Source organism: Grus americana, unplaced genomic scaffold (assembly GCF_028858705.1).
Source record: "Grus americana isolate bGruAme1 unplaced genomic scaffold, bGruAme1.mat H_19, whole genome shotgun sequence".
In the NCBI taxonomy this organism is placed as follows: domain Eukaryota; kingdom Metazoa; phylum Chordata; class Aves; order Gruiformes; family Gruidae; genus Grus; species Grus americana.
The window spans coordinates 13,675-23,757 of record NW_026561337.1 but is presented as its reverse complement, the minus strand read 5'-3'; the positions used below and the strand labels follow the sequence as shown (position 1 = coordinate 23,757).

The 10,083-nt window shown below is 50.6% G+C and overlaps 1 protein-coding gene across 2 annotated transcripts; it reads left to right on the top strand.

Moving 5' to 3' along the window:
• Nucleotides 1–583: 583 nt before the first annotated feature.
• On the top strand, nucleotides 584–9,755 carry LOC129200235 (tubulin epsilon and delta complex protein 2-like). Of its 2 annotated transcripts, XM_054811569.1 has the most exons (11): nucleotides 584–735; nucleotides 810–908; nucleotides 1,188–1,243; nucleotides 1,736–2,408; nucleotides 3,767–3,820; nucleotides 4,057–4,179; nucleotides 5,815–5,899; nucleotides 6,266–6,374; nucleotides 6,593–6,694; nucleotides 7,128–7,339; nucleotides 9,534–9,755. In XM_054811569.1, the coding sequence occupies exons 1-11, from the start codon at nucleotides 710–712 to the stop codon at nucleotides 9,678–9,680; spliced, it is 1,686 nt and encodes a 561-aa protein (XP_054667544.1). In that variant the 5' UTR covers nucleotides 584–709; the 3' UTR covers nucleotides 9,681–9,755. The 2 variants fall into 2 exon arrangements, with proteins under 2 accessions (XP_054667544.1, XP_054667545.1); XM_054811570.1 differs by lacking the exon at nucleotides 4,057–4,179.
• The last annotated feature ends 328 nt before the right edge of the window (nucleotides 9,756–10,083 follow it).

Sequence of the window (10,083 nt, the reverse complement as noted above, 5' to 3'; positions counted from 1 at the left end):
AACTGGGGATCCCCACGAGAACCCCGTCCGTGGGCAGGACACGGAGCAGGCTGCTGAAGCACAGCCCCTGAGACGGCCGAACTTACACCCCGGCCTCCATGGGCCTTGTGCCCCGGGGGGTCCAGCTCCCACGGCGATGGGTGGGCTGCGCGCTGCCTGTTCTCAGGTGGCCCCACCGCAGAGGCCAGCCACAGCGAAGGTTGGGAGAAATAAAATCTCATTTACGCCCTGACCTTCAGGTGAGAGCGGATATAAGAAGCTGCTGGGAGGCGTCTGCTCTGCGAGCGCTTTTTCAGCCTCCCACCCCGAGGAGGGGGCCGGCCGGCTCCCCTCAGAGAGGCGCTGCTGAGGAGGAGAGGGAAGCGCTGAACCCATCTGAGGAAAAAAACCGACTTCCCCGGTTCAAGCGGGGCCCGGGGGATCTCCGGCACCCGGCCTGTCACCCCCTGGCGGGCACAGAAACCCTCAAAGCCCGGGACTGCGGGCGGAGCGGGGATCGCCGGACTCCCCGGGGCCGCTCCCGCCGCTCTCCTCAGAGGTCTCCCGGCCGCGCGCAGGGACACGCCTCGCCCCGCCCCGCAGGTCCTGGCAGGGAGATAAGCAGCGCGAGTGCCGCCGCTGGGTTTAGCGAGTTTCGCCGGGGAGGCTTTCAGACTGCCTCGCTGCAGCGGCCAGGACCGAGCCGGACCGGACCGGCCCGACCCGACCCATGCTGCCTGCGGGCTGCGGCTGGCGGTGAGAGCGGGCTGGCGGCGAAGGGGGGGGGTGGCCGGGCCGCGCCGCGCCGCTGACGGCGCTGGGCCTTGCAGGTTGGCGGCGGCGCTGTCGGCAGCGCTGGGCGAAGGCGCGGAGCGGCGGCGGGAGCTGGAGCAGCGGACGGCGCGGAGCCGGGCCCTCCTGCGGCGCTGGTGAGTGCGGCCCCGCGCCGGGCCAGGCCCGACCCCCACCCCGCGGGCTCCCCCGGGCGGCCCTGCCCCAAGCCCGGGCCGGGAGGGAGGCAATGGAGCCCGATCGCCCTCCGCAGCCGCCCCGGTCGGCCTCGGCCTGGGGATCCGGGGTCCCTGGTGCCGGCCGGGCGGGCGCTTGTGCCACCGCAGCCGTGCCCGAGGCCCCAGGGGCCGGGAGGGGAGTGGAAGCCGTCGGTGCACAGCAGTGCTGGCCCTCGGCGCTGTGTTTCTTCCCCTCAGGGACAGTGAGGAAGACGAGCAGCCGCAGCCAGAGGCCGGCTCCAGCAATGGACACGGTGAGCCGTTCCCCCTCGGCCTGGTGCCTGCCTGTGTCCCAGGGGCCCTGGGCCCGAGTGGGGATGAGCCAGCTCTGGTGTTACAAGTCCTTCCAATGTTCCGCATCGACTTGAAGTCATCCTCTGCCTTTTTTCTCCTGCTGTCCTCCTTGGTGTTGCCCTGCAGTCGTGCCACGGTAACGGAGGCCAGCCGTGAAGTGTCTGCAGGCCTGACCGAGGGAGACCGTGGGGATTGTCACTTGTTGGTGAATGAGAGGGTGCCCCGGGAGAACTGTCTCCTCCTGTGTCTCACATCTGTGCTGGGTGTTCAGGGATCTTGGCAAGCCTGCCTGCATCCTCTGTGTAGTCTCTGTGGGAATGTGGCCAGAATACTTGCTGCACCATTCAGTGGGTTCGGTTTCCTTTTTGTAACACCTGGAAGGGTATGTTAGTGTAGAGGCAAATGGGGAAGATAAAGATTTGGACCTTCTAATACGTCTTTTCCTCTTGCAGAGAACAAGCCTTCGCCCAGGGAGCTGGAGGAGCTGGAGCTGCTGAACAGGGCCTTGGAGAAGGCACTGAAGGTCAGGAAAAGCATCTTGAAAACTCCATTAGAGGCCCAGGGAGCTACAGTCAAGAAATCTGCAGGTGAGGGACCTGCTCCCAAGAATGCTCAAGAGCAGCAAGTGCCTGCAGTTGAGGATGTTCCTGAGAGCACAAGGGTGAGAGCTGTAACCAAAAACCCTGCCTCTTTGAAGAAGCCCTCTCGGTACCAGCTAAGAGCCCCTTATAGGACTGAACCAGATGTGAAAAAAACGCAAAGGAGAGCCCCAGCCAGATGTATTTCTCAAGGTCCCAGGACAGCTGGGAAGAGCTCCTCAAAAGGGCTGGCTTGCAAACAAGGAAGGAGTCATAGGACCACAATCGGTGACAGAGAGCTCTCTGCTCCAGCTGAACCCCAAAAGACACCTGGCTTGTCCAGATCTGCCCTGAATGAGCAGAAAAGCTTTTCCATAGAGGATTCAGCTGGGGGAAAGAACTCTGTAGCTGCTGGCAAGCAGTTATTTGATGCAGGGAAGAAAAGTTGTGGTTTCCTGGAAGAGTCCAGTAAAAAGGAGGACCCTGCAACTGAAGGTGCATTGGGAAGGAGCACCTCACCTCAGACAGTCACCCTGCAGGAAAAGGGGTAAGTGCTGAGAGATGGTCACCTCTGTCGTGTTCTGCTTGATGGTTGGACTAGCTCATCTCCAAGGCCTGGTGTCTCCTACTCTGTAGGACCCAGCTTGGTTTCACTGCTCCTCAAATCCTTCTCCGCAGGAAGGATTCTTTACAGTTTAAAAGCCTTTATGGTGATTGAGTAAATGTTTTCATTTCAAGGGCTTACTCTTGGATGGCTGGGACTTTGAAAGTCTTTTAATTAAGACTTTTGATATTTCATAGCCCCCTGTGACTGGCTTGGAAAGCTGTCTCTGAGCTTTCTTGAGCCTTAGTTTTCCTCTGAGTGCACTTTTTTTTTTTTACACAATGATAATATGTAATGCATTAATCCTCTCTCTCTTCTCTATTATAGCTTATTGATTTTTAATTTTTAAATTATTTTTTTTTACACAATGATAATACATAATGCATGAATCCTCTCTCTCTCTGTTTTTTCAAGTGTTTGGTGTAGGAAGAATTATGAAGTGGATGTTACTGAGATTCTCTGTGGAAAAGTGGTGAAATAATGTTTTGAAGATTGGCTTTGCATTCAGACCAGTCTGTCTTGTTTAAACAACTTCAATGTTATTTTCTGTGTACCATTTGCTTTAAAGAAACAGTGAAGTTCAGATCCAATATGTGCCTATCCCTGGAAAATTTTGAGAAATAGTTCTCAGCTGTTATGACCCAACTCTTGTGTTTGTTCACGTGGTGTTGGAACGGACACAGGACACTGAGTGGCAGTTGCTGGGGGAACAGGAATCTGGATTCAAATGTTTATTTACTTTAAATCCCAACTGTGGTCTTGCATGTGACTCTAGCTATAACTGCCAACCCACATGTTTTTGCAATAACAAGTTAGGGATTATTCTACTTTGAGGTTAAGATCCACGTTCCCAGTGGAAGCCAAAATGTCCTTTTCCCATTTCTTTGAGCATGATACGGCGCGAAGCAAAGCTGCCTTGTCATGCTCAGGTATGGCAACAGTCAGGGAGATCTGCTTGTGCTCAGGTCTGTTGATCAGCTTCCCTTGACGTGTTGTTTCCGTGTCTGTAATCTGCCTTGTCAGGGCTTTGATCCCAGCTTCTTGATGAACCTCTGATGGCTGGTGGTAGGATGCAGGAGCTCTCCCAAGGCAGCTTAGTGTCACCTGTAGAAATGAATGAGCAGACTGCCACTCCTTCCTCAAGCGCAGGCTGAAGGCAGTGGTGGATTCAATCTCCAGGGTTGCTGACATCTTCCATTACAGCTAAATTAACTTCAAATTTAGACAAAACGACATTTTCTCTGAAGACAAGGCTCCACTGCTTTCCAGCAGTCAGGATTGATGCTTCTTTTGTTTTGCAGATGCCAGCTGAAGCTACCCCTTCCCTACAGGAAAGCCTATTCCAGAAACTCCAGGTAAGCCCAGCCTGGTCAGTCCAGTCCAGAACTACCCTCCGCTTAAGGGCTGTGAGGAGGGGTCAGATGGGGAGACCTGGCTGGTTTGTGGGTCACAGGGGGACACCGACCCCACAGCGTGTGGGTCTGAACTTGGAGCAGGAGGACTGGTCCGATACAGTGGGTCTCTGCAAGGCTGGTTTTCGGGATAGATGTTTTCATGTTACTCTAGCTGCTAGTGTTACTTTTGTTTTCAGAGTGCTAATTCCTTTAAACCCCCGGGTTGTAAAGGTCCTGGAAAGCTTTAATTGTGGATTTAACAGTGCTGCAGAAGTCTCTGCTGATTCCATCTCCTTGTTGAAGGCGAGAAGCCCTGTGGGGTGGGTGCCTATATACCCTGTGCAATGAAAGAGTTTCCTGGCTGGTTGCTGACCTGAACTGCTCTGCTGGGGCACCTCTCTAGCCTGGAAGCACTGGGGCTGTGTTTGTTTGAGGCTGATTCCTGCTGATGAACTCCTCTAAATAGAGCCAATTACAATGTTACTGCACTGATGGTGCAGGTGGTCAGGTGTCTGGTGAACTCTGTGCCCTAGTCCATTCTCCAGTCCTCTGGAAGGATTTCCCACCATTTCCTTTGAGAAATCTTGCTATAATCCAGCAGACTTCTCATTATGTGGTTTGTCCAGATATTAACCTTAAACCTCACCTTAAATCTAGCTATAGCTCCTTGTGCTACCCTCAAGAATTCCCCTTCCTCTTGGGAACTGTCATTTATCAGACGCCAATTTGTTAGTTGCCCTTCAGCGAGTTGCAAAGACTTGATTCCCTTAATTTTCACTTGTAAATTGAGACTTTTGGCATCCTAATCACTCTGGTGTAATTTTACACTCTTCACTATTGCTTTCAACTCGGTGACAGATTGAAAATAACCTTTACTCTAAAGATCCTTTATGGAGGGAACGCGTCTTGCCTAGTAACTTCTGTTCTTTTCTGTTCCATTAACCTTGCTGTTTCTTTGCATAATGTGTTTCTGAAAACTGCAGTTTGTATCATGATTCAAAAGATCCATTTGGATGGAGGGAAGACACGCACACTCGGGTTACAGTCATGCACTGCATAACTATTTTAAGCTTCCTCCTGATAGTTCTCACTCACTGCGGCAGGTTTTGGGAGACTGGCTGAGATGCACTGGCTCTTTAAAGCAGTCCTTTATGCAAAGGATGTATGGGGACTGTGCATCAGTGGGGATGTTAAACTCTGTAAGTGAAATGCACCTCTCTGGTAGCGCTATTATTTGTGTAACACACTCTTTTAAAAACTACACTCTAATACAAGGTCCTGGCCAGCTTACTCATGATACTGTCCTTAAACCTCTGTTTTGTGTCCCTGATAGTGATGCACTGCTGTTGTGCTTCTTGTCAAACATACCACTTTGTCACACACACGCCCCCACCCCCCAACTAAACAACATTAAAGGAGAGAGAGTCTTGAGGAGGTTTGGCATATGAAGGAATTGCTGTGGTAAAAGTTAGGGTGAGAATTTGTTCTGTCTGGTCATGTCTTTGTACACATTTACTAACAGAGTAAATGTACAGAAATGCAAATGACTTACCCCTCAAGAAAGGAAGGAAAGATTTGTTGTTTCCTATGGGATAAAAACATATATAGGGCAATACAACAGAATTAGTGATGTGCTGCAAGTTCACATTCTGCTTACAGAAATGTGTTGTCTCTCTTCTGATGGCTGTAAATCCTTCTGCTCAAAACAAGTTGAGAGAAATAACCTAGGTGTTTTGCAGTGTCTAATGCTTTCTGCAGCGTGTCCCTGTTGATCTAATACTAAGTGTCAAAAATGGGGGAGGAATGGCTAGTAAATAACCTGCCAGAGAAGGGTGAGGAAGATGCATGTATTTGAAGTGTTGATATGTCATGCTGGTGGGCCGCAGCTCAGTGTGAGCACTGTCTGGTACAGTGGAACATAACGCCTCCACCTCCTGTCCCTTTTGAATTTTCAGGGCATGGGAGAGATGTCGTCTCTGCCAAACAAGTGCAGATGCAGCAGCTGCAAGGAACCGTTTTATAGAGAGGATCCAGACAACTGTATCCTTTCTCGGCTCACCGCCCCCTTCCACGAGCACCGGGTGCAATCACTCTGCAGCGTGCTTCCATCTGGAGAGAGTTACGCCTCCAATAACAGGAGTTCAGGCTGGGTCTCTAGGAATTGGGCTTTTTTTTTCTCATAATGCAGCTCTTGAACAGTCATAAAACTTTTGATCCAGACAGACAAGGCCAGAGGGCAAAGATGCCATATGCAGCTGTGCTGTCCCTCACCTTCCCCCTGCAGTGCCGCTTCTCGGGCTGCCTGCCCTCTGCTCCTGCCCCTGATTCCAGCTCGCCTGGCCCGGGGCTCGGGGTAGTGCACAGAGCTGGTGCTGTGAAACCTTCCTTAAGCTGCTGCTGTTTGAGTTTTGTTCACCGATGCCAGCCTTCAGTCCTGCAGAGATAGAGGAGGAATTAAAGGCCCTCCAGGATGTTCCCTCCCTTCTGAGCCAGTATGTGGAAGCTGAGCCTGCAGGTAAGGAGAAAAGGGGGGTGGAGGGGGCAGCAGGTGCAATAAGGATGATTTCGGTGGGCTCCAGTTCCATGTGTCTTGTGTTCTTGGACGTGAGGGACAGGAGCATTCTCTGCCTAAAGTGAGGGCTGGTGAACCCACAGCCATTCTAGAGACTGATGTTTGGCGGGGAAGGTTTCAGTATGCCCATGCCTGCTGGTTTTCCTCTGCTTCTCTTCTAGACCATCCCACTCTGCAAAGAGAGTATGAAAGCCTCCTCACCTTGGAGGGTTTGCAAACCAGAGTTTCCCAGTACCTGCATAAGCTGCAGCTGCTGCGAGCAGGTGAGCTAGTCCTTGTTTTTTTAGTCAGATATGACTAAATGTGGCCAGCTATGCTTGAACAGTAGTTTGCCATCTGTGCACAGAAAACTGTGGACCAACATAACTTTTCTCCTGGTTATCCTTAATGGTAATGTAGCATGTAAAATTCTGTGGTGGCAAACAAAGCCGTGGTATGTTTGCCACGGATCTGTGTTCAGGAGAGGCTTGGGACTTGTAACTGCTGCAGTTCAGGAGGGCCGATGAGGGAGCTGCTGTGAGATGGGGGAGACCGCATGCCATAGCTTGCGACGTCCCGATTGTGCCATGTCTGAGCAGCTTTCCCTGAGTAATACAATGTAATTAGTCATTCACTTCTAGGCACAGTAAGTAGATCACAAATTCTGCAAGTACAGATTTAACTTGGATATTCCTGCCAATTCTTCCACCCTGGCAGCTGTGGAGTCCCAGGCGAGGCTGCGCCCAGACTGCGCTGGGGATGTAGGAAGCTGCTCTCCAGGCTGTGTTCCTGCCCGGGGACGGACATGTGACAGTGCAGGCATGCTGGCTGTGCCTCTCCTTTGTTACTCCAGCTCCCAGGAGCTGAGGGACCTGTTTGCCTTGAAGCTGCAAGTGTCAATGCTGCACCAAGAAATTACCTTACAAAAGGTGAGTCTTTAAAAGCATTAGTGCTCCTGGAGTAGGGAAAGAAAAGGCTGATTTTGGGGCAACAGCTGGTGTCTTGATGGGGGAGTAGCAGCATAGCAAACTCTCCCAGTGGTGTTTCTGTGTTTATGCCTCGTGTCCAAGTCCCATCAAGTGCCTTGCTTACTTTGTAGATGGATGGACTGACTTTTTCGTTAAGGCCAGAGTAGAGGCCTTTAAATGTCTGACCCTCTCCTGGTAAGATTTTATTTTAGCTACTCTTTCAGAGTTTGGCAGCGGAGGATGATGTTGGTAATGCCTGAAGAATGTTTTTGGCAGCCCTTTATGGCCCTGTTAGGGCACCCACTGTCATTCTCTCCTGCGTGGCCTCCAGCTAACAAGCTCCTCTGCTGTCTGTTCCTTTCCTTTTAAATCTCAAACCTCTGTGCTGTTAATCTTGATTTTACCATTCTGAGACTGCATGTAAGAACGTGGTAGGAGGTCAGTCTCCACCAGCCTGAGCAGACTGCTTGCTGCACAGGGATCACTTGCTCTTCTCAACCAAGAGCAGCAAAGGGCAGAGATCTGTGAAATCACATCTACTCCTTTGACCTAACCTTTGCCGTCGACGTAAATGATAGAGGTTTTGGAAAAGCCTTTTTTTGTGGGAAGAGTTATTCATAACTGGCCGCACTCCTCCCTCTGGCTAAAGATAGATTGCTGCCTGTCTTCAAATGGGACTTTAGCACTATAATCCTGAATTATAGGTTAGAGGGTTTTGATTTTTTATCTGCCCAAAACGAAGTAGTGACTGAAGCCTGCTGCTTTGTCGGCTGACTCTGTTTCCTCTGCACGTGTATCTGAATAGGTGCTTCGTGCTGGGTGAGCTCTGAGTATCTGAAACATCTCTGTGCAGACTGTGCAAAATAAGTGAAATTCTTGGGACAGGTGAAGTGAATGGACTTGGTACAAGATAAATACCCTGGGAAAGGATGTACATATTTCTGGGTTGAGCCTGTCCCTGGCCTTTCAATGGAGGAATGCCAAGAATCATAGAAAGTCCTGGTAGCTCTTAGCCTGTCTTTGGTGAAGGCCAGTTTCCTCTATTCTTTCACACGAGGTACAGCCCAGGCAGATGGAAGAGACAGGGCCTTCTCTTAGGAAGTGGAGCAGTGCAGTGCTCCTTCATGTGCCAGCTTTCCCCTTTGGTAGCTTTCATGTGTCCTGTGTCCCTGTGCAGAGATTTATGGAGAAGAGGAAAGGGAATCCCTGCAGATGCCCTGTACTCTGTTCTGTTTGGGTCTTCCTTTGTTTCCACCACTGAAAAATGCTTGGAGGGAGGTGACTGACGTGGAGTTTGTTGTCCACTCTTCTCCTGGGAAAGCAGCATGCACAGTATGCTGTATGGGCTTTTAATGTGCAGACTGCTCAGACTTCATCAGCTGATGCCAGCTGAAAAAAAAAAAAACCCTGCACCAAAAAAACCAAACCAAAACCACAACTAAATCCCAGGCAAAATGTCGTTCTGAGCATTAACTCGAGTGGGGCACTAAAGGCTAACTTTTGTCCTTTGATCAGAGGTTCACCTGTGCCTGAGCTGTCAGTCACAGTTGTCATCCCAGAGCTGTGTGCTATTAATTACTCTGCGACAGGCCAGTGGGTTGTTTGAGAGCGTGGACTGAGATCACAAGCTGGGTCTAATAAACCAGAGGCCAGGCTGGGGAATGTTACAGCTTATCCCCTGTAGCTTGTGCTGTTGGGGACGCATGCGTGCTTGCTTCTCTTTGGACTGGCCTTGGCCACTTGCCTGCCTGTCTTAGATTAATGTGTCCCAACTGGGAGGTGACAGGAACAGTCATGAGTGAAGGGTTGGACTTACCATTGGGTGAGTAAGCACTTCACTGTGTGGCTGCAGAGCTCCTGAATCAACATCAGCTTCAGCTTCCGCAGGGTGCTGATCTCATCCCCGCACCAGGTCATCTCCATTGCCATTTATCTCGCTGCTTTAAGAATGCTGGGTGGCTGCTGGTGCACTTCATGAGCAGAGTATGAACAGGTTTGCCTTTGTTAAATATGACAAAAGAAACTATCTATCAGTTACCATGTTATTAGTCATACTGTTGTCGTTAGATTTCACTTGTTATGCAGCCACTTCACTTGATGGAATCCGAACAGTGCAGGCTGGCTCTGGTGACGTGTCTCCTTTGCTCCTACCCAGGTCATGATGGCAGAACTCCTGCCTGTCCTGGAGTCCAGACTCTACCTGGAGGCCTCTGCAGCTCAGCTGTATCGGGCAATCTACACGCAGCTCTGTGAAGGAGGCAAGCGATTCCCTGTGCTGGTGAGAGACGAGCTGGTGGACTGATCCAGTGGGAACCTCCTACTAGGCATTCACATACCCAGAGACAGTTTTAAGCAATAAATCTTTTCTATTAACTTTTTTACTCTGCCTGTTTGTCCAACTAAATTTCAGAGGTTTGGGGTTTTTGGTTTGTGTTTGGGGTTTTTGTTTTGTGTTTTGGGTTGGGGGGGTGGTGTTCATTTTATATCACTTTTATGACCTGCTAACTTTGAGGTTTTGTGAAGTTCCTTCAGGACTTCATAGACACTGGTTTTGACTCTTCTTCCAATGTCTGTCTCTCTGGCTAGCTCTGGATTCTTGACTGCCTCAGTCAGCACAACAGACTCCTATATGCAGATAGTGCAGTAGGTGATAAAACGTGATTTATACTGATCAGATAGCTGTGGTATGGTGGGGCACAGCCCTC

Bases quoted from the DNA above. Each gene is read 5' to 3' on its own strand.
- LOC129200235 (XM_054811569.1), top strand. From the start codon at position 710: ATGCTGCCTGCGGGCTGCGGCTGGCG. The intron at 909-1,187 runs GTGAGTGCGGCC...TCTTCCCCTCAG, and splicing joins CGGGCCCTCCTGCGGCGCTG to GGACAGTGAGGAAGACGAGC. The intron at 5,900-6,265 runs GTATCCTTTCTC...CTGCTGTTTGAG, and splicing joins TAGAGAGGATCCAGACAACT to TTTTGTTCACCGATGCCAGC.